Consider the following 25,071-nt stretch of genomic DNA (forward strand, 5'->3'; position numbering starts at 1 on the left):
ATTTCAACCCAGTAACATGACAACACAGCGTTCCTCACAGCCAAAAAACACAGAATTCAGTTCAGCTGGAAGGGGTTGGGGTTCTGTATAGCTTGTGGGGGTTGAAATAAAGGTGTGAATCTCTTGCTCTTTATATGGACAGTGTCTTAGGAGGGTTTCAGACTTGCAGAGCAGGTTTAGTCAAAGTAGGACAAATGCCTAGTTTGGTTTGGCTTTTGTAATTTTTGCAACTGCATACAGAGTATTAGATACATTACAATATAATATGTTTTTTTTCTAAGGAGAGATGAGGGCCTCTGAGAGAGAGACAAAGAAACTGCCGAAAGAGACGCACATCTGCCAAAGAGACAAAAACATTTGTTCTTAATGTATTTGTTGCTTTGTAGCTACTATTTTCAGTTTTAATTGTTCGCGGCAACACTGCAGTCGTTTTTGCAATACAAATGTAAAAAATATATTGCAGTAATAAGAAACTGTCCTGAGACGTCATGTAGGCCTAATTATTTTTGTTTCATTACTGGGCAATTCGTTACTGATGTGACACTCACAGTCAAAACCTGGGGCCAGATTCACGAAAATCTTCTCAGAATTTATGCAAATGTATTTAAAATGCTTTAAAAACTTAAAAAATGTCTAGAGGGTATTTAATAGGTCTGCCCCCCACGTAAGATTTTTCTAGTTACCAGTAGCTTAGTCGTTCATTTAAGTCATTATTCAAGTAATCACACGTTTATATTACATTAACATCTATAATCCATAATGAGCCATAATATATTCCATACTCAAGCACATGCATTAAGTTTGCCACAAAGCACAGGCAGAAGTAGCCTTATAATTGTGAAAAAGGAGACATTTTAATTATTTATTAATAAACAAATGTTGGTAACACTTTCTATGAAGCCTGTATTTATAATACATTATATGGGTATTCTTAAGTCATTATAATAAATGCATAATGCATTATAAAAAACCTTATAATATGTTGTATCATCTCATGAATATTCATAAGAACAGTTTTAATATATTATAATATTTACTTATTTGTGGATATAGCTTTTAAGAGTATGATAATTTATAACACAATGAACACGTTGAATCAACTTTTACAATGGATTATACTTCTCATAGTTATAATGAATTATAAGTCTCATATCTCATATTTTTCTGATGCTACTTTACTTAAAGCAGTCAAAGACCACTTATAAGTAGTAATAATAATATTAATAATAAAAAAAAAAATCTCTCAAACAGCAATAAGATCAGATATCAGATCAGATGAGTGTGTAATATGACACATTTGCTTTGAACTATTTTTATTGTAATATCAGTTTGATTATTTTGATGGTACCCTTTAGAGAGCTGTTGATAAGTAACTCTGCAACTACATATCAACTAGCGGTCACTGGAGTATTAGTATGTCTGCTACTGTAAATATATGCTAACACTTTATTTTGATGGTCAACCAACAGATAAACTGAATATAAGTGTCTTTACAAGTACGTCAGCTTATTCTACCATACTAGATTCTTCCATTCTTGAGCATACTAATACTCAAATGAGAGTTAGTTGGCATGTAGTTGCAAAGTTGCTTATAGTCGATTGATTAAGGGGACAATCAAAATAAAATCTAACCATATAAAACATTGCATTTTTTTCAGTTGGAGTATTCAGCTCACATCAATTAATTAACATTAGCTCCAAAGGAAACACTCAAATAACACTCAACATCTAACCACTCACAAGCTGTAGTAAGATACTGTGCAGATCTTAAACAATGTTAGGATATGATAGTCCATTATACTTTAAATGAAGTAGATTTAATATGCTGTTCATTGTGTGTTATAAATAATCACACTCTTAATCTTATAACCACAAATATGTAAGTATTATGATGTATATAATTGTTGTTATGATTATTCATGAGTTGATGTAACATATTATAAGGTTTTTTATAATGCATTATGCGTTCATTATAATGCCTTAAGAATACCCTTATAATGTATTTTCAATACAGGCTTCATAGAAAGTGTTACCCAGATGTTTTCTTGTCGGCTGCAAGATGAAATTCACAGTGCTGACTCTCATCTCCACAGTATACTGTACACGCCTTTAGAGAGAAATGCAACCTTCACAGATTACATAATGCTTACATTTCAATCTTTCTGTAGATATATTTCTCATGTATGTGAGGCACCCTAATTTTAAGTTATTTCATTTTCAGGAAAAAAAATCAAGTGATCAAGAGGGTGCCTCCCTGTCATGCATGTCCATTAATAATTTTCGCACAAACACTTGAATATGAATAATAATAGAGCACATTTCTTTTTGGTTACAGTACGGGATCCGATTAAGAGATAATCTTCATAAGTCTACAACCAAGACAGATGCAGTTCCAACCTGTAAACTGTAGGCTATTTGACGTTTTATAATGATCTAACGGTTGATGTCTCTCAAAATTGTTGATCATTAGTTGTTCTTGATCAAGATTAAATGGATGCATGACTCTTATGAACTTGTTTTAATAAATCTCTTTTGCATTAAATAATAAAGATATAAAGCAGGTTTAGTAAAATATTATTGTACAAATAATTATAAAATGCTATAGACTGAATAAGATGGAAGTTTCACATTTTGCACGTGCATTACAAAGTAAATAATTTTTTTTACATGCAATTATCCAAAATAATACCAAGCAAGATTTGTAATGAAGATAAAATATGTAGACAAACATCAGAAATACAATAACAAATGTAGATTCTACAGCGTCTAATACTTTAGTTTTATCCATCGCACCAAAAGATAAACTGCAGTGCTTTACAACTATAGGACAGGAAGAGCTAAATAAACTTAATCACTGCATCTAAACCAACAACATGTTTATTAGATCCTGTAGCCACTAAATTACTGAAAGAGTTGTTACCTGTAGCAGAAAAACCGCTTCTCAATATTATTAACTCGTCGTTATCTTTAGGTCACATCCCAAAACCATTCAAGCTGGCGGTTAAGCCTCTTATTAAGAAACCACAACTAGTTGTGTCTGCTCAATTGTGCTCCTACCTGCAAAAAAATGATCTCTATGAAGAATTTCAGTCGGGTTTCAGGCCCCATCATAGCACAGAAACTGCACTTGTTAAAATTACAAATGACTTGCTCCTTGCATCAGACCAAGGCTGCATCTCATTGCTAGTTTTACTTGATCTTAGTGCTGCGTTCGACACCATAGATCACGACATACTCATAGATAGATTACAAAACTATACAGGTATCCAAGGGCAGGCTCTAAGATGGTTTAGATCCTACCTGTCCGATCGCTACCACTGTTTATCTAAATGGGGAGTCATCTCATTTATCACCAGTAAAATATGGAGTGCCACAAGGATCTGTCCTAGGTCCTCTGCTATTTTCAATATATATGTTGCCCCTTGGTAATATCATTAGAAAATACGGGATTAGTTTCCACTGTTATGCTGATGATACTCAACTATATATCTCAACTAAACCAGGTGAAACTTTAAAATTATCTAAGCTAACAGAGTGTGTTAAAAATGTAAAAGATTGGATGACCAATAATTTTCTCCTATTAAATTCAGATAAGACAGAGATATTACTTATTGGACTGGAAAACATTACACAGAATCTCGTAGATTACAATTTGCAATTAGACGGATGTACTGTTACTTCCTCTACTGTCAAAAATCTGGGTGTTATATTAGACAGTAACTTGTCTTTTGAAAATCATATTTCCCATGTTACAAAAACAGCATTCTTCCATCTTAAAAACATTGCCAAGCTACGAAACATGTTACCTGTTCCTGATGCAGAAAAGCTAGTTCATGCATTCATGACCTCTAGACTGGACTATTGTAATGCACTGCTAGGTGGTTGTCCTGCATCCTCAAACAAGCTACAAGTAGTCCAAAATGCAGCGGCTAGAGTCCTTACCAGGTCAAGAAAATATGATCATATTACCCCAATTTTACAGTCTCTTCACTGGCTACCTATTAAGTTCCGTATCAGTTACAAAATATTATTACTTATAAGGCCCTTAATGGCTTAGCTCCTGCGTATCTAACTAGTCTTCTACGCTACAACCCATCACGCTCCCTAAGGTCACAAAACGCTGGACTTTTGATAGTACCTAGGATAGCAAAGTCCACTAAAGGAGGTAGAGCTTTTTCGCATTTGGCTTCCAAAACTCTGGAATAGCCTTCCTGATAATGTTTGGGGTTCAAACACACTTCCTCTGTTTAAATCTAGATTAAAAACACACCTCTTTGGCCAAGCATTCAAATAATGCATCTCATAATTTTGGACTGCAGTTATATCTGATCAAATGCGCATTATTATTCTTTAGCTTGGGTTAAACTAATTAATTTTACTTGGCTGGAACAGCAGCAACGCTAATTATGTCTCTATTTGTTTCTCTGTTTTGCCATGGGATTTACATCCTGTGGTAACTAGGATTACACAAGCTCCAGTCTGGATCCAGGACACCTGAGAAGAGATGATGCCAACCCCTCAGAGGACCTCAGATGATGCTAACCCAGAGACAACATACAGAACTACCACATTTTGCTATAAGTTTGATTGCATAATTGCTGTTAATAGTGTTAATCGTCTGTTTGTTTACGTCTTTTATTGATTTTTCTGAACATTTCTGCCATATGCACATGAACTGACAGCGCAAATCTTGCACTCTGATATTTTAAAGAATATGATACACACCTGCATTTAAATGCGGCTGCATTTTTTATTTTTATTTTTTTTTTTACTTAAATTGTACGGAAGCAAGTAAAGAAGGCTCCCTTTAAAATCACTGAAGTTGCCAATTAATGAAGCTCTTTTTTACATCGTTTGCATTTTGTTGATTATAATGAGAGAACTTGAGTTTAAACGTGAGGACGTTTTATTAATCCGTCCTTTAGAATTTCAATGATTTAGCTAAATTGTGCAGGTTTAATTTATTCGTTCCTTGATTTTGATTAGGCCTAAATAATGGGAGGGAAATTATACAGTGCTTCACGTTTTACTTAAATAAAGGAAATAATTTATAAAACATGCAACAATTTCTAAATCAGTGTACGGACGGATATCAGATAAGTTATCTGTCAAAATAAAGGACATGTAACGAATAATAAAGTAGTCCGTGACAAAAATGCATGCATTATTAAAGGAATTGTAAAATATAAATTAAAAATGTATTTGTGACAAATATAGGCCTAATATGTGAGAATATTGACATTTTGCATATAAATCCATGTAGCCTAGCTCACTAAAATAGGCTACCACTTTTAATGCTCCTATGCGAAGTAAACCACCATTTCTTTAGGATAATATAACACATAGTTCATATTATATAAATAATACTGCACACCTATTAAATGTGTCAAATCTACAATAAGGTATAATACTGTGTAGCTTAGAGAAAATATAAGCACAGGCTCATAGTCTTGACATTTATCCTGCATGAATTCGTTCTAAGAAATGTGCATAACTTCATAAGTACTAAACCTTCATCTGTGAATATTCAATAATTTAACTACAGTGTTTTTCTTTCATTTTCTCTGACTGTCAAATGTAACACAACGGCGAGGCAAAGATGACGGCTATTTGAGGAAATGTGCTTTGATGCACTTGTTTGATAACTTGTGGTAAAAGCTCCAATCAGCGGTCAAAAGCTGCAAATGCACTTTGCAGACGCGGTGACGGCGGCACTCGTGACGGCAAAAAGCTCATTTTGGTTGGCCACCTACTGTACATTGGAAACCCCCCCCCAAGTGACGTCATACCCAACTTGGTTTCTCCCATTCAGACGGTGTGTCCACCATGCTTAAATACTTTAGGTTTATAACAATTCAGGTTTGGCGACTGGTGTATTACAAGCAGGTAAGTTGTATTTGAAAACACCAGCAAGAATCAGAACACTGGAAAAACAGGCAAGGCAGGACTATGACTAGATAATAAAACTAGACCAGGCTCTGTAGAGCAGCTATCACTATGAGAGTGATATGCACTTACAATACTCAGCGGTGAGGAAGTCCGTGGCTTATGTAGGGTGTTTGATTGGTTGCAGCTGTGTGTGTAATCAGTGCAATGGATGATGGGAAATGTAGTCCTCTGTGAAGTGCAATTGTAGTGTTCAAGAGTCCATCATAATGAGCAGGTGATCTCTGGTGGTGAGCAAACAGAAGGACAGGCACAAGATTTGTGACAATATCCACATAATTCGATATTTATACATTTATTGTAAGGTCTGTTTTGGTTTTGTTTCTTGTTCATTGTTTTCATGTCTTTTATTTTGTATGTATTTATGTATTTATTCACTATACTCGCATTAAGTGGACTCGTTACATATAAATTTCTACCTGTATCTCATTCAGTTGTTTGTTTTCTCAGGCAGGCGAGGAGATTAATCAAGGATATGGCAGTATTCTTAACTATCTGGGCCACATCAGATATGCAGGCATGTGTTTGTGTGCATGTCCATGTATGTGTAAATGCATATGATTATCATGCTGCAGCCTTTTGGAATTACTTTGTAAATAACTTTTTTTATATTTGTTTAATTTATTGTAGGCCAGAAGGTGGCTATACCTGCATTTGATATAAACTTGCTGCTGCCTGACAACCTCAGCCAATATTTCCGCTACAACGGCTCACTCACCACTCCTCCCTGCCACCAGAGTGTCCTCTGGACTATCTTCAATGAAAGAGTTAAAATCTCTCATTCACAGGTACAAAGAGTCTTAGTAAAAGCACAAGTGATGCAAACTTCTCATATTCAGTAGTTGGTAGGGAATGAGGAATTTCTGAAATCTTATTTAAATAACATACCTTATTTCAAATAAAAAATCTGTCATGAGCTCTCACATAAATGTCGTTTCTTATGCTCAAATAATGTATATTTCAGTTTGGTCCAACCAATACATATGTATAGTCATCATGGCAGCTGTAGTAACATGATGCATTACCAGTTTTAGCAAATGGTTCTATAATATAAAGAATGCGAGAGTTTGTCATATTGTGCAATTCACATAGTTTTTTCTCCCTATTCAAGTAAATATGAGTGAACTGTCATTGTATATTTACAGTCTTGGCTTAGATGTTTAGGTAGGGAGCAAGCAATCTCACTGAAATTTTACATATAAAGAACCCTTTAGCTTGTGAAATAGAGTTTCATGACATTTACATGGCTGATACACTCTTCTCTTCTCTTCTCTTCTCTTCTCTTCTCTTCTCTTCTCTTCTCTTCTCTTCTCTTCTCTTCTCTTCTCTTCTCTTCTCTTCTCGTCCCGTCCCGTCCCGTCCCGTCCCGTCCCGTCCCTTCCCTTCCCTTCCCTTCCCTTCCCTTCCCTTCCCTTCCCTTCCCTTCTCAGCTGATGAAAATACAAACAGTGTTGTACTCCAGTAAAGAAGAAGAAGCAGAGCCTATGGCTCTCCAGGATAACTACCGCACCACCCAGCCCCTCAATCGCAGAACTGTCCTGTCCTCTTTCATTCCGGGTAGGAGAGAGCGAAAAAGAATAAAAGAGGGAAGGGGGGAGATAACAGAGCTAGGGGTGGGGGATTATGTAGCTGTGCTCTTTGTTTATATGATGGCTGATTAGTTTTTCAAAATCTGTTGTGAAAACAGAGTTTATTGTAATCATGTGTGCCTGTGTGAGTGTGTGCCCACATGGGTAGAGCAGTACAAAGCAGCTATAAGACTCAGAAGATGTAACAGTGCTTGCCGAAGTTATTTATGATTGTTTCAAATGTTTCCAATATAAATAACAGTGATCGGCAGACACCCTTTTTCTCTCTTCCAGGAATGATTTGGAAGCTCAAGTTTAAAGGAATAGTTGACCTAAATGACATGCTATGAACTGTTTTACACAGAGAAGAGCTGCATAAAGATTATTCGAAAATTGGCCTGCTGTGTTCCACTAAAACAATTACAACATACAATTTTAGACTAACTTAAGGATGAGTAAATGAATATAGAAGTGTCATTTGTCAAAATTACAATTCTATATTCATTTATATATCCATAGTGCTTATGCTGTCTCTAACTTCTCTTTATCTTACCCTGTTCCTCTCTCCAGTCTCAGTTAAAATTTATACTGCAGGTGAGAAACATTTTATTTTATACTAATTATTATATTAACCACTTTATTGTTTAAACATTCAATATTACTATTAGTGCTGTCAAAATTATCATGTTAATGCAGGCTGTTTTTAATTAATTATTATTATTATTATTTTCAGTTTAACAGCGTTAGAAACACTTAACACAGTTAATACAGGGTGGAGCTAGTGTTAGCAACCCCACGCACAACTGCTGCTTTTGTCTCTTTTTTTTTTTTCTTGACAAGAAATGCATTTATTTAGACACAGATCTTTATGAACACATCAAAAAGGAGAATTTTCATGCACGCACTCTACTTCGCCTCAGTGCCAGGCACTAATCAAAGAGCGTGGAAAAGGTACAGATGACGAGGAGTTTCAGTAGAACATCAGTGAACTGCGGTCAGATGAGATGCTGTCAGTCCATATGTCAGTAAAACGTCTCCAGTTACAGTTGTAACCATCGGTTCCCTGAGAGACGGGAATGAGACATGGCGTTAACACCTTGGGGACTCCTTTCCTTCCTACCCTACCAGAAGTCTTATTGCACAACACTAGTGAAGTTGCAACTGTCACTGGCCAATGCCAGCCAAGACAGCGAATAGGGGCAGGGCCCCCGCCACTATATAATGCGCCGTATTGGTGGCATAAGCTCAGAATCTTCCAACTGAACCAACAGCACAGCAGACCTGAGCAGCGAACACGGCAGCCTACGCCATGTCTCGTTCCCGTCTCTCAGGGAACCGAGGTTACGACAGTAACCGGAGATGGTCCCCTCTCAAGAACAGTCTCTCAACATGGCGTTAAGGCCTTGGGAATTGTATAGAACAATGCCATGGAAGCAGCAAAGTAAAAAGCCTCAGCCTTGGTAGAGCTAGCATGAACAGTTCTTGCAAGACACAAAAAATAACCCCCAATCAATCAAATATGACCCTGCGACATGCCTTGAGGGGATTGGAAGTAGTTTTTTGCTTAGAGATCCAATCAGTTTTACTCCATTTCAGATGGCAAGTCTCTTATTGAGAGAAAGATGCAGCGCCAACTCCATACAAGGTTAAGACATTATAGTCATATCAAACAGATACAAGTATGTAATATAACAGTGCAACAAAGCATGTGAGTGGCAAGGCCGGGCACAATACTACACACATAGAGAACGGCTGCATCCGGAGCACCACAATCTGAACATGATGATGGCCCCACCCCCAATCTCCCTACACGACCTACAGTCGTGGCCAAAAGTTTTGAGAATTACATAAATATTAGTTTTTCAAAAAGTTTGCTGCTAAACTGCTTTTAGATCTTTGTTTCACTGTGATGTACTGAAATATAATTACAAGCACTTCATACGTTTCAAAGGCTTTTATCGACAATAACATGACATTTATGCAAAGAGTCAGTATTTGCAGTGTTGGCCCTTCTTTTTCAGGACCTCTGCAATTCGACTGGGCATGCTCTCAATCAACTTCTGGGCCAAATCCTGACCCATTCTTTCATAATAACTTCTTGGAGTTTGTCAGAATTAGTGGGTTTTTGTTTGTCCACCCGCCTCTTGAGGATTGACCACAAGTTCTCAATGGGATTAAGATCTGGGGAGTTTCCAGGCCATCGAGCCAAAATTTCAACATTCTGGTCCCCGAGCCACTTAGTTATCACTTTTGCCTATAGCACGGTGTGCTCCATCGTGCTGGAACAATGCATTGTTCGTCACCAAACTGACCTTTGTTGGAAGAAGTTGCTGTTGGACGGGGTGTTTTGGTACCATTTCCATTCAACTGCTGTGTTTTTTGGGCAGAATTGTGAGGCCCACTCCCTCATGATTAACGGCTCAGGATGCTTTTACTGTTGGCATGACACAGGACTGATGGTAGCGCTCACCTTTTCTTCTCCGGACAAGCCTTTTTCCAGAATACAATCGGAAAGGGGCTTCATCGGAGAATATGACTTTGCCCCAGTCCTCAGCAGTCCACTCACTATACTTTTCTGCAGAAGATCAATCAGTCCCTGATGTTTTTTTTTGGAGAGAAGTGGCTTCTTTGCTGCCCTCTTGACACCAGACCAAAAGTCTTGGCCTCACTGTGCGTGCAGATGCGCTCACACACCTGCCTGCTGCCATTCCTGAGCAAGCTCTGCACTGGTGGCACTCCGATCCCGCAGCTGAATCCTCTTTAGGAGATGATCCTGGCGCTTGCTGGACTTTATTGGACGCCCTGAGGCCTTCTTTACAAGAATTGAACCTCTTTCCTTGAAGTTCTTGATGAACCTATAAATTGTTGATTTAGGTGCAATCTTAGTAGCCACAATATCCTTGCCTGTGAAGCCATTTTTATGCAACGCAATGATGGCTGCACGCGTTTCTTTTTGCCGGTCACCATGGTTAACAATGGAAGAACAATGATTTCAAGCATCACCATCCTTTTAACATGTCAAGTCTGCCATTCTAAAGCAATCAGCCTGACATAATGATCTCCAGCCTTGTGCTCGTCAACATTCTCACTTGAGTTAATAAGATGATTACTGAAATGATCTCAGCAGGTCCCTTTAATGACAGCAATGAAATGCAGTGGAAAGGTTTTTTTGGGATTAAGTTAATTTTCATGGCAAAGAAGGACTATGCAATTCATCTGATCACTCTTCATAACATTCTGGAGTATATGCAAATTGCTATTATAAAAACTTAAGCAGCAACTTTTCCAATTTCCAATATTTATGTAATTCTCAAAACTTTTGGCCACGACTGTAGTCGAAACCACCAGCACAGTCAAACGGCTAGAGGTTGCAGGTAGAACCATGGGTTGTACTCACTGACAGGACCTGTGAGGCTAATGACCACATGTCCAAATTGTAGAATCTGGCAAAGATAGAAATGGCCTTAGTCCATGCCCATAATGAAACAACTGCCATCGTTGAATCGGCTCTGACACCAATAGGACATTTCATTCCCCGACTGGAATATGCCAAGAGAATAGCATCGACCACCCATTGTGATAGCCGTTGTTTGGAGACAGGCTGCCCTTTGGCACTGCCTCTGAAGCGTACAAACAACTGCTCAGATTACCAAAACTGAGCTGTGCGGTCGATGTAAACTCGTAAAGACCTCACCGGACACAACACCTGATTTGGGGCAGCATCCAATGAAGTCTCAGACTCTAGGTGAAAGCAGAAAGCCACCACTTGTGCTCTGAACGGTGTCGAGAGCGATTTAGGCATGTAGCCCAATCTTGCCTTGAGTGTGACGTTACAATCACCTGGTCTAAACTGCATGCAGTCTGCATTCACAGAGAGCGCTTGCAAATCCCCCATGTGCTTAACCAAAGCAAGGGCGAGCAACAGCGTGGTTTTAAGCGAGAGGTCCCTCAAGCAGTCCCACCAGAGCCAGATCCCAGGATGGCAATGTAGGAGGGCGAGAGGGTCTTCTTACACCTCTCAAAAATCTGATCACTAGATCGTGTTTTCCCACTGAGCACCTGTCGATAGCAGCGTGAAAGGCTGAGATAGCTGCAACATAAGAGCAGATCGGCCCACAGCAAAAGCCTGTCTGTAAAGGGCTCTCGAGTGTACTCCACCCTGGCGGTTTATGTATGATACCACCGACATGTTGTCCGTGCAAATCAACACGTGATTTCCCTGGACTTGCATGAGGAAACTCAGAAGAGCCAAAAAGATTGATTGCACTCAGCTCGAGGCAATTTATGTGCCACATTCTCACTGCACGCTGTCACATTGAGCTCCCAAACCCATCGTTGATGCGTCCGTCATGACCACTTTCTGCCACGTGACCAGACCCATCTGGGAACCGTGTTGGTACAAGTCAGGGTTCCTCCATGGTTTCAGCGCAGTCAGGCATCTGCGAGTGACCACAACACGGGCACAGCCCGTTTTCCACGACCTTCTCGGTACTTGTGTTTTCAGCCATATCTGGAGGGGACACATATAAAGTAGACCGAGGTGACAGACCGTCACGGCCGCCGCCATCCGCCCCAAAGGCCTCTGATATTCTTTCAGTGCTACGGGACGGCCCAGCCTGAATGCATTCAGAGTGGACATTAAATCTAGTATGCGCTCCTGGCTCAGACGCGCTCTCATCGAGATCGAGTCCAACTGTACCCCCAGATACATGATTGACTGGCTGGGGTGTAACACGCTTTTTTGTTTGTTCACACAGAGACCTAAACTCTCCAGGTGAAGTAACAGAGTGCATTTGTGGCTGTTGAGCACATCCTCCGAATGGGCCAAGACCAGCCAATAATACATATAATTCAGTATGTGTATTCTGTTCACTCTCAGAGGGGAAAGTGCTGCATCCACACATTACGTAAACATATGCTGTGCCAGTGCTAGCCCAAACGGCATCACCGTGAACTGATATGCTATGCCTTTGAACGCAAATCTCAGAAAGCGCCTGTGACGAGGGGTGATCTGGATATGAAAATATGTGTCCTTCTGGTCCACCAAAACAAACCAAACCCTGGGTAGAATCTGTGTAAGTATCAGCTTTAGCGTTGTGATTTTTAAAAGCATGTTTGTATAACGCACGGTTGATGGGTCTCATGTCTAAGATTGGATGGAGACCACCATCTTTCTTTGCAATGCCGCTGAACGGGGTCATATTCAGAAAGCTCCTGGGACGAGTAGGCGCACTGTATGTTAAAGAGGGTCACGTCTCGCTGATCAATAGGGAGAGGCGAGCCTTCTGCTGAATGTCTGAGTGATACAGACATGCATATGTGCGAGATGACGAGAGCGAGCCACTGCTGCGTGGGTCCAACACCTGACACGGGGCGTGAGCATCACCCGATACACGGGGAAGCTGCGAGCCATACTCTATTGATGGTTTCACGGCCAAGTGTGAAGCCATTATCACTGGAGGAGAAAAAAAAGCTCTTTTTGTGAGGGTGTCAAACACAACACAGACATTCTCGTTGTCGCCTACAACAGCCAAAGGGACTTCATGAGAACATCTCAGATGCTTCCCGGTGGGCCTGTCACTCAGCGCTCTCCTCCTCTGCCACCTTTCTTCTAGGAAGTGACTCATCGCCTTAGAGCGCTTCTGTGCCTCTGAGAAGCCAGAGGCGACAGCGGCAAGGAACCAAAACTCCATCGGTGACAGAATGGAGAAAAAACCTTGAGAGAAACCAGGCTCAGTCGGGGGGCCAGTTCTCCTCTGGCCAGACAAAACCAGCAGTTCAATTCCAGGCTGCAGCGAAGTCAGATTGTGCAGAAGAGTCATCTGTTTCCTGTGGTCTTGTCCCAGTGGTCGTCTGAGACTAGGTCTTTACAGGGGATCTGTCTCTGCTGCTCATCTAGTTGTCCTGGTCTCCGCTGTCTTTCAGGGTTGTGGAGGTCCTTTCTAGGTGCTGATCCACCATCTGGGCTGGATACATACTGGATCCGGATGACTGCAGTGACCCTCTGATCTGGATACAGACTGGATCTGGTGGCTACAGTGACCTCGGAATAAGAGAGAAACAGACAAATATTAGCGTAGATGCCATTCGTCTAACGATGTAGCAAGTACATCGGGTGTTATGGGAAGTGTTCCCTTTTCCGGTTTACCTAATTAATGCAGCCTAAAAATCCTTTAACAGATTTGGACATTAGAAGCATATTAGTGTATAAAGTATAAGCCAGTTAAAAAATATATGCCATAAATCTATATTCAAACACAAATAATACTTCTTTACCCCGAACAATGTTAGGTAGGTTATTCCAGAGTTTAGGCGCTAATTAGGAAAAGAATCTGCCGCCCACAGTTGACTTTGATATTCTAGGTATTATCAAATTGCATGAGTTTTGAGAACGCAGCGGATGTGGAAGACTACAATGTAACAAAAGCTCGTTCAAATACTAAGGTGCTAAACCATTCAGGGCTTTATAAGTAATAAGCAAGATTTTAAAATCTATACGATGTTTGAGTGCAAAATCTGTTGCCACATGTAGATCCATGAACGCCTCGGTATCCGCCCCATCCTCGTTCAGGGATTTTAGGAGCTGTGCCTGAAAAACTTGGAGCACTGCCATTGAGTGCAGCGCTGAGATCGCTTCTCCCGAGGCGGCGTACGCTTTATCCGTTACGTGTGTGGTCAGATGGCAGGGCCTTGATGGCAGCGTAGCACCCGTCTTTAGGGAGGCAGAGGAGGGGCAGAGGAGCACGGCGATGGATTCCTCAATGGGCATAATGCGGGAATATCCTTGGGCTTCCGCCCCATCGACTTTAGTAAAGATCTCTGACCCGCCAGCGTGATGGGACTCGCTTCTTCGGAGCAGCAGCTCGGCGACCTGAGTGAAGCAACCACAAATCCAGCTTTCTCTTAGCTGGCTCGTCGGGGGATTCCCACTCTAGACCGAGATCGATCCTGGCCCTGGTGAGAATCTGGAGGAGGTCATCCTGAAATGCAGTATGTCCCTCCACTTCTGAGCGCTCCTCTGGAGTGAGGGCCCAGTCCTTCTCGAATGCCGCTAGGGACAGCGCCTTGTCAAGATCATCGTCGTCCCTCGCCACACCGAACGATATAATCTCAGAAGCACCAGAGATTCTCTTCTGTCAAGCACATCGGAGAGCAGGGGGTGGGTGGGGGTGGGGGTTTGGAATTGGGCCTTTCTGCATAGTCGTCCACGTGCTGCTGTCGTCCCACCAGCAGCTCACTGCCAGCGGTGGGACATTGCAGAGAGAAGTCACCGAGGGCGATGTTCCTCCGGGCCCTAAGCACCCACACTGAGAATTCCATGCAGTGCGGGCAGCCCGACCCAGTGAGTGCTGCCTTTGCATGGGCGAGACACAGGCACCGGATGCAGAACTCGTGAGATCCTGAACAAAGCGTGCAAATGTTGGACATGCTGGACTGCCAAGAGGGAAATCCGTCTTCCTGCGTTTTTTCCACAGCTGTCTGAAGAGGAAGATTCTGAGCTTATGCCACCAATATGGCGCATTATATAGTGGCGGGGCCAATGAGAGTTGCAACTTCACTGACGTTGTGCAATAAGATTTCAGGTAGGTCAGGAAGGAAGGGAGTCTCCAAGGCGTTAACGCCATGTCGAGAGACCGTTCTCAAAAGGAAACCGTATATCTCTGTCATGTCAGCTGTTATACTGTGCTCGTAGCATGCATAAATACGGCGGCGTTTCATTTCATATTAAATGGCAGCCAAATAAACTTAGCTGCTATGATGTCTGTTCATCAAAGAACAAAAGAATAAGAGTAAATCAATAACTTTTGTAGCTTTAAGAATTAATTTAGAATTAATTTAGAATTTAGTGTATAATAACTTTTTTTTTCAATTTCTGTATATTTCCTATTTGCTGAAAGGTACTATGGAAGCATATGGGTAGCATAATTTATTTTGAAATGTAATATGCAAAATGACAATGTAATACGTAAAATGGCAATGTATTCTTGTATTTAAATTTACATTTTCCCATACATATGTGCAACATTTAGTGCAAAATGAAAATGAAAATTCAATTATCCTATACATATGTGCAACATTTAGTGGAAGATGAAAATTCAATTATATGATTTACATATACCATTAACAACACCAATCAAAAAATGTAAAAAACAAACACATTTTAACGCTTTATAAGTAGCAAAATTTAAATGAAATTGTATTACCCAAATGGATAAGACATGTTTAACATGTCCTAGCAAAAACTGTAACAAAATTATCATTTAAATGCCATTTTTCCTAAATGCATTTATACTTATGGGTAGTACACTTGAGATTGCATTTTCATCATGATACCGCATGATAATTGTAGCAAAATGCAGTGTGAATTTCAAAATGCATTCTGAGCCAGATGTGCAGCAAAATGTTTGCTAAAATGGTGATTTAAACTTCTTTTATTTTTCTTAAATGCATTGTTACTTAGACTTAAAGGGCTAGTTCACCCAAAAATTAAAATTAGGCAACAAATTACTTTCTTCTTTCAGACAAATCCAGTCAGAGTTATATTAAAAATTGTCTTTGATCTTTCAAGCTGTTTAATGCCACTCAGCAGGTGTTGCAGTGCATCAATCCAAGAGAAGTTAAATTAAAGTGCCCATCTTAAAACAAAAAGTGTCTCACATGGCTCCGGGGGTTGAACAAAGGCCTCCTGTAGTGAATAAATGCTTTTTTTGTAAGAAAAATATCAATATTTAAAACATAATAATCAATTTAATCTAGCTTGCGCTCACTGTTGGACACAGAAGCAGTTCCGGGCGGATGATGTATGAGGTGGGCTTTGCGCATGCGCTGCTCAGAAGAGAAGAACATAGAAGCGCAGGTAAGAGATCAAAACAAAACAATGGTCACTAATTAGAAGTACAAAACTAGGATTTGTAAAGAAGAACAAATGAAAACTTTCACATAAACAAAAACAAAACTGGTTTTCCTTTGCTAAAGTAAGGAAACTTTGGTTCCTTTGCTCCTGTTAACAAACACTGGTTTTCACGAGACTCACCGGCGCATGGGCAACACTGACCTCATACATCATCAGCCCAGATCTGCTTCAGTGTGCAACTGTTGGTGCAAGTTACATTAAAGTGATTTTAACATTTTGAATATGGATATTTTTCTTACAAAAACGTATCTGTTCAGTATAGGAACCCTTTGTTCATCCCCCAGAGCTGTGTGAGACACTTTTTTAAACCCTCTGAGGTCTAGGGGGTTTTGGGGGCCTGGAGAAGTTTTGACATCCCCTGACGTTTGTGCTTTTTTCAATTGCTTATAAATAGATACATGGCTAAAGTCTAATAACACTGTAATCAGTACAAACTGGGCTACAATAATACGTAAATAGCATGTGCGTGGTTAGTAAAAAACTACAATTTTAAAGTCACTGAAATAAGGTCATAAAACACATACAGAACATTTGTTCACAAGACTGTCAAACCTGGAGCTTGTAGCCTAGAATTTTTGCTTCAAAGTGATGTGAAAATCATCTTGTTTACTCACTCACAGAAAACAATAGATTAATTTACATTTTCTAAGACACTTTTTGTTTCAAAAGGGCATATGCGAGTAGGCGTGATAGACCATGAATATTTGTGTGATTCACACCTGAGAAGACAAAGGCCTGCATAATGAGCTGCATAATGAGCCTTTCAGCCAGGTGTGTGAGTGAGAGGGAAGAGTTACAATAAAGAATGTAAGGACAAAATAAATGTATATATTTTTATGTTTGTAGTTTAATTAAGAATATATTTAATTATCCCACAAAATAACTTGAGATTCACTTGCGAGTGCAGTTAAACAGTTAATTAGGAACAATCAAAGCTGACTTTCAAAGCTGAATTTTTAGCATCATTACTCCAGTCACACAATCTTTCAGAAATCATTCTAATATTCTGATTTGCTACTCAAAAAAACATTTATTATTATTATATAGTTATTAACATATATGGCTATATTCTTGAACAGAGAATAGCCTATCACAGTAAAGATTTTTCTAATCATTCTTACTGACATTAAGCTAGCAACATTATAACTCATATTACTTTTATTTCGTATTGCTGTCTATGTTATAGAACATTAAAAAAATAAAAAAACATCCAGGCATCGTGAAACATTGAGATGATGTAAATGAAACTTCATAATGTTTCACCTGATTATACATTTAGTCAGGAATTATAGTCTGGAAAAAGTCTAACTAGTAAAATGTGTACAAGTTATATGAAAACTAATACAAATAGATTAATAATAAAAAAAGACTTACTCATGTTTGTCTCTGCTGGGTCAAGCCGCTTCGTTCTTCTTTCTGAGGTAATCCAAATCTTATTCCTCTCAGCGGTCTTATTGAGGTGAATTATGTTATTTCTCTCATCGCGAAGCGAACAGTAACAATTAAAAAACGTGAAGTACAGTCTCACTGCTTTGTTTGCTCTGATGAGGGCAGTTACCCGTGCAAGCTTCAAGTGGACAATTATAATCTCAACAGTGCCCTCGGCGCGTGGTCGCATTAGATATAATGAAGGGAGACGTGAAAGACTGGACATCGCATTGTTTTCATGTGGATTACTTTATCACAGAATATTTGTTTTTGGTAGCACTTGCTTAGTTTAAAAGTAGACATGTCAAGCTTTCTATAGATATATCTCTCATGTCTCTGTGTTGAGTATTCACTGAGTTATAGTTCATTTTAATGACGCGTTTCTATATAAATAAAGATCCCCGCAGACCAAGGCTACAGACAGCGCACTCTGTTTGTTTTCTTTATTTTATAAATGCACAAAGTTTTGCTGTTATCATGTGTGTATACAAATAAAAGTAGACCCTTTACAGATTTGTTTGATGTATTGCTTTTATCAGTACGATCAAAACTGAAAGAGTAATTTAAGTTCTTTTTGGTCTTATCAGGAGAATTTGCCTCAAAACGCGTGTCCGCGTTAGCTGACTCCATAGGGTTAATGGATGGGTGCTTTTTATTTCACTTCTCTTGGACTGATGAACTACAACACCCGCTGTGTGGCATTAAACAGCTTGAAAGATCAAAGTCAATTTTTAATATAACTCCGACTGGATTTGTCTGATAGTAGTAAGTCCTAGGATGCCTTGAGGGTAATTTATGGCCCTTATTTTCATTTTTGGGTGAAGTAACCTTTAAGACGTTTCAATTGCATTTTCTTTAAATACCCCGCCTTAATGAGGTTTCAGTCAATGTGGATTTGAAAATGCATTCTGAGCTGATCACCTGCCTCGACATCTCTCACTGTTTTACACTCCGATTGATGCATATAAGCAAACAGACAGTGCAGTTCTTCACTTTTACCTATTTGCTACCATAATTTATTCTTCCCCTATAATAGATTGCGTGTCTCCGAGGACCTAAGCGTTGCAGGTGCATTGCATATCTCACTGTCTGCACGCCAAGTGATGCACGTAAGCAAATTCTACATTTATTTACCAGGAGTAGCAGTGTTTGGTCTGTATGGTCACAGGCATCAACCAGAGTGTAAACAGACTGAGGGATCTTAAGGCATGTGCGATGCTTAGGTGCCATGGGACGTGCACTCTATTATGGGTTAGAAGAAAGGAAGGCAACACCATGTCTACATTTAAATGTATTTACACACTGTTTAATGCAGGACATGAATGCATTTAACCTGCAGTTACAAATGTTTTGATATATAAGACATAAAATGTTGAGTACTCATTTGAAATGATAAAAATAATAAAATAATACATTAAATGTGAAATTAAAATGTAGGTGTCAGAAAGTCACTGTTAATAAGTGAGGCATTGCGATTGAACCGAATCATTTAAACGGTTGATTCATTCAGGAACGAAACAGTGTCATTCCTCAGAGACAAAACTGTGTTATAGTGGCTGTGTTTGGAATTATTTTTGTTGTCAGAAAACAGACAATATGGTGTCTAAACTGCAAGTCTCTTAATGAACTTATTGTTTATTGAACTGTTGTAAAAACAAACAAACAAAAAAAAAAAACTATATAATCATGCTGATTTTTGGAAGAAAAAACCCACTCTTCGTGTGATACTGATTTACTATATGAAATTATATAAATATATACATTTTCTGCCCCTATATCTTCAATTTTGTGACCATTTTAAATGCATTTTAACAGACTGAATCAGGCAGTGAAAGAACGCACTCTAAATGCGCGCATGCACTAGTCTAATCTACTAGACTTCACAGCATTCTGTAGGAGTGTTTTGTTTGGTTTTTGGCAAAATACTGATATAGTCAAATCGCACATTGTTAAAACAACAATTACGATATTATCGCAAAACGCACACCCTGTACAACTGTCTTTTTGGTTAATTTGTGCAAAACCTTTTGCTAAACTGTCAAAGCTTCATTTTAACCACCAATGCAACAATGCAAGTATTAACCTTACCTCTAACTTACATGCTTGCAAAGGGTTGATGTCGAGATTTTATAAACTGCTAGTTTGGTCTCCCTAGGCAAACACAGCTTAGGCTACACTGCATAATAGAGCATAAATATTGCCAGGGGTTCAGTTAATTTCCTTCGAGTTCAACTTCAGCAAAATACTACGGGGTTTCGTTTTCAGCTGGGTCTGCACCATGATGCCTGTCTGTCCATCTGTATCTTTCTTGTGATTTAAGCGGCAGTTTGCTCTCCTGCCCGTTATTTACTGCAGTAGTTTCCAGGAAGGGATTTTTGTCTTTTTTCTTTTTTTACTCAGTAATTAATGCGTTTTAAAATGTAGCGAAGTACAATACTTCAAACAAAATATACTTAAGTAAAAGTAAAATTACAAATTTTAAAAATTACTTGAAAAAGTAGAAGTAAACAAAAAAGCTACTCAATTACAGTAACACGAGTAAATGTAATTCGTTACTTTCCACCTCTGGTACTTTTACTCTTGAAGTAAATTTTGGGGGACAAATCTGTACTTTTACTTCGTTACTGTGGGCGACGCTCCTCTTGTTACTTTATCCTAATGCAATATAACCCAGCTAACACAGTTACGTCGTGACGACGTAACTGGGCCAGACCATATTCGTCGCAGCGATGTACCAAATAACGTTCCAGCGACGTAACTTTGTGATTTCCATATCCGTTGTGGCGACATTATAGTGGAAAGTCACTGGAACGTGATGAGTATGTCCTAACGACCAAACTGGCACGTTGTGAGGACGTTACTATGAAGTACCATATTGGTCGCAGCGACGTACCAAGTATGTCCTAACGACCAAAATACCACGTCCACCTTTATTTTTAAAATTTTCACCCCACCATTACCTTGAAATACATCAACTAATAAACTCAATCCATCTCTGGTGCAAAAAATAAACCTTATAAAATCTAATAGTAATCTAATTATAGGGGATTTATAGTTAATACATTCATTACATACTGTAGCCTACATGCAATGCAAACCAACACAAAAACATTAAATTCTAATAGAAAATAGACAAAAACACACTGCGTTCATTCATGAATCAACATTTATTCAGCACTACTTTCTAAAAATACTAAGCCAAAACATTTTGAACATTGCACCTGTTCTTCAACCATGCAAAGTGTTACCAAGTTATGAGCACAGAAAACTGAAAACATCAATTCATAGATTACACAATATAAACAATAGAAAATGTTTGTCTTATTAAGGATGGGGATAGTTAATAATGACGTTATCAGTGAAAATTATAAATAATTATCAGTACACTTATTGATACAACTCTACATAATTTGGTGCAAAAAATAAAGACATGATAAATAGATATGAAACAATTCAGCAGATACGGCACTTTTTTTCCAGAAAAAAAAGTTAAATTGTTTCCTGAGCGTCATATATGAGGCACCTGGAATAAATGTTTGGTGGTGATGTGCTTTAATTGCATGCAGGAAAAAATGTAGGCTAAATCGTGCGCACGATTTACTATTTCATTCCCTCGATTTACTTAATCGTGTACACTATTTATAAATCGAGAGAACAAATTAGTAAATTGAGCGGACAATTTAGCAAATCGATGAAATGTAAAAGTAATCGTGCACGTTTTAGTACATTGAGGAAACGAATTAGTAAATCGTGGACACGATTTATTTATTTTTTTCTTGCATGTCATTTGCGGGGCTCACTATCAGAAGATAAACCTAAACAATATTGCAATTACCAAAGAACCATAATTCTTGAGCTTCTTAGAAGAGTAAAAAAAAAAAAAAAAAACATTCATAAAGAGTAAAGATATGAAAAATGAAAAATATAGAGATTTCTAGCATCTCTCCTGTATTATTTGTCCCACCCCAAAAAAACATAAACAGTTTAAGAAAATGAGCATATTGACTTTCACAGGAGAATCTGTAAATACTCTGATAACGGACTGTGGAGAAGACTCTTTCAGTCAGTGCTGAGGAGGCAGAGTTAGGTGCTGGACAGCCGATAGAGAAGAGGAAGAGTGTCTTTCTTACCCCAGCAGCAGAAGACAGGCTCTTCTGAGGGAAGGACAGGAGGCTTGATGCAGTGTTTTGCTGTAGAACAAGGCTCCTTCTCAGCACCTGATCTTCTTCAGAAAAGAGTTCCTCTAGTGTAGAGTCAGAGACTCAGATTTCTTGCAAACTGGAATCTTTTAATAACATTTAGCATATTACTGTAGTCATGTTCATTGTTTTTATTATAACACATGGCAAGTTTGAGAAAATTGTCAAACATGTTCTTCCTCCTCTTCTTCATCCTGAGCCTGCACCGTCAATATCCTTCTCTGGCAGCTGAAAGGGAGGATCATCTTGTTAATGTTGCTTATGTATGTACACAACCAGTCAGAAATCTGGAATCTTTTCTTTAAGGCTTTCAAGAGATGTCTCTTCTTCTCACCAAGGCTAAATTTATTTTCATCAAAATTACACAAAAAGTAATATTGTAAAAGATAAATAAATAAATAGAATAACAGTTTTCATACTCTTTTTCGAATATACTTTAATATGTATTTCTTGAAATAATTATGAGGCAAAGCTGAATTTGTCAGTAACTTTACTCCAGTCTTACTCCAGTGTCACATGATCTCTTTCATATACTGATTTGATCAATCAGTGCATTTACATGCACCTAATCGCATTATTGCCGCTATGATCAAAGTGTGCATCTGAAAAAAATTGGGTAGCACAACTGTTTTCAACATTGATAATAATCAGGGCCTGGTTCCCCAAAACGTTCTTCCCGCTCAGTAGTTCTTAACCTATTCCTTAACCTATCTCTTAACGTTATGACATGATTCCCGACATGTTCGTACGCTAAGTATATCTTCTGTAAGTCACCCTTTCGTAAAGTTGGTCTGGACCATTCGTAAGCTCTCTCTTAGCATTGTTTGAGCTCAAGACGCTAGTCGCCGCCACTCTGAAGCAGTCTTTAGAATTCAGCGCAGCGCAGTACAAGTCAAACTATTGTATGTTGACAATGTTGTGGCTCAACAATGATTTTATGCTATGGACATTTTAAGACTAATAATAAAATATGTTCGCAATGGATACAGGCCTATTTATGAAGTTGACTTTATTTGGTATCAGAACTTATATGGTGGTAATTAGCCTAGGCTAATTCGTAATGTCATTAAAGCATTTAAATTGGCAATCACTTTTGATAATTAAAATCTGGCAAACAATTTGGCTCTAAATGGCTAAGATCTATAAATGGATAAGCATGGTGGTGTTCAGTAAGCGACCAACTATGGCAGCGATCCAACGTGTCCTTGTATTGAATCAAAGACGGCGCCGTTTAGTCCATGTCAATTTTTTTATTCGGCAAAACTTAAGCCCTTTTGAAATTTTGCCTGACGTGGCTCCCAAGACGACTCATTATGAAGCTGCTGGACCTTCTCAGACCTGCGCTTGCCAGGCTAACGCGGCAAAAATTTTGCTTTAAGCCCTGAAGTCCAGCTGCTTGCAGCGCTAAGGTTTTTTGCTACAGGGAGCTTCATCAAGGTCGTGGGAGAGGGCTACGGCCTAAGCAAGACCTCGATGTGGAGGTGCGTCCACACTGTCACCAACGCCCTTCTGCGCCATGCCGGGGATTACATCCGGGGAATTCTGATTGTAAAGTACCTTACCATTAATATAAAAGTGTATTACATAATTTTTAGAAATCGTTAAACCCATGTCAAGAAGCAGCACAAGTGGCACAATGGGATAAGGAGGGTGGATGTTTAGCGAGGGATACCTGGTTCGTCTACCCGTCACAACATATCATGTGAACATATTACTGACAATTTGATAATTTAATTAATAGTCTATATTTTACTGATAACTTAAACTGTTAAAATAAATGTTACTGGAATAATTTGAGGAATGTTTAATTTGCATAGAACGTGTTGTCTTTCTTAACGCTGTAATGCACCTTCGCGTGAAGTGGAAAATTGATTCCTGAGCAATCGATGCCAACTAATTCAGCACCTTCACTTGGGACACCGCCTTTGTAACGTCGAACGTAAGAGGTAGCGTGTTAAGAAGCTTCCTAAGGGACACTTCGGAGAACACACTTAGGAACATAAACAGCTTTGGTAAGATATATCTTTCGAGTCTTCTTAGCACGCTAAGCGTGAGCGTTATCGGGGAACCGGGCCCAGAAATGTTTCTTGAGCATCAAATCATATTAGAATGATTTCTGAAGATCATGTGAGACTGAAGACTGGAGTAATTAATGCTGAAAATATAGCTGTGCATTATAGAAATAAATTATACTTTAAAATATATTTTAAACTTTTGACCACATTGCTACATTTAAATGAAAACACAACTTGTAATAAACAATGCACACATTCTGAAAGAACTTACATTCTGGTGATAACTTCCTTGCCTCACTGCTGTCTTCTTCAGTCGTTCCCAGACTTCCTTATTCATCATTTTACACACAAATCTAAAAAAACAAAAAAAAAAATATATATACAATTCTAAAAACACAAAAATAAAAAAAATAAAAAAATCACAATACTCAATTATGGCAATATATATTGAATCGGCACACAAGTATCGAGATGAGTACTTTATATGAGTAATGCTGCATGCTGTGACTCTGTGTTGCTTCAAGCGCACCATTCTGCGCACTGGTTGCGTAAAAGCGCTGCACGCTGTATAGGAGCCATACCCTTTCGTAATATAATACTTTAGCACAATGAAAGATTATTATGTCTTTCTTGTTCTGTCCCATCTATCACATGTTGCTGCCTTCATTACTGTGCTATACATTTAAAAGAAATGTATTTTACACGCACACATACACACACACACACACACACACACACACACATATATATATATATATATATATATATATACACACACTTTGCACATCCTGTAGTACCGGTGACTGGGTGTTGCTGCAATAGACGTATTTTGCAGCATTAATGTTAACGATTAATCAATTAATTGATCGTTAATTTAAACGACGATCGATCATGGAAATTATCAAAAACTGACATCCCTACACAGAAGTATAGAAATTCTACATTGATTTAAAAAAAATGCAAAAAAACTACACTGATATCGGATCGGAATTGGCAGATAC

General features: G+C 38.7%; 1 protein-coding gene across 2 annotated transcripts in view; it reads left to right on the forward strand.

Moving 5' to 3' along the window:
• Positions 1-25,071, forward strand: part of ca14 (carbonic anhydrase XIV) — a 109,180-nt gene that overhangs the window by 45,743 nt on the left and 38,366 nt on the right. For both annotated transcript variants that reach the window (XM_042740511.1, XM_042740513.1), the window contains exons 6-9: positions 6,397-6,463; positions 6,577-6,734; positions 7,377-7,503; positions 8,085-8,108. In XM_042740511.1, coding sequence (XP_042596445.1) covers positions 6,397-6,463; positions 6,577-6,734; positions 7,377-7,503; positions 8,085-8,108 — 376 coding nt within the window. The remainder of the gene's footprint in view (positions 1-6,396; positions 6,464-6,576; positions 6,735-7,376; positions 7,504-8,084; positions 8,109-25,071) is intronic.

The sequence above is a fragment of the Cyprinus carpio genome, chromosome B16 (genome assembly GCF_018340385.1).
Source record: "Cyprinus carpio isolate SPL01 chromosome B16, ASM1834038v1, whole genome shotgun sequence".
Taxonomy (NCBI): domain Eukaryota; kingdom Metazoa; phylum Chordata; class Actinopteri; order Cypriniformes; family Cyprinidae; genus Cyprinus; species Cyprinus carpio.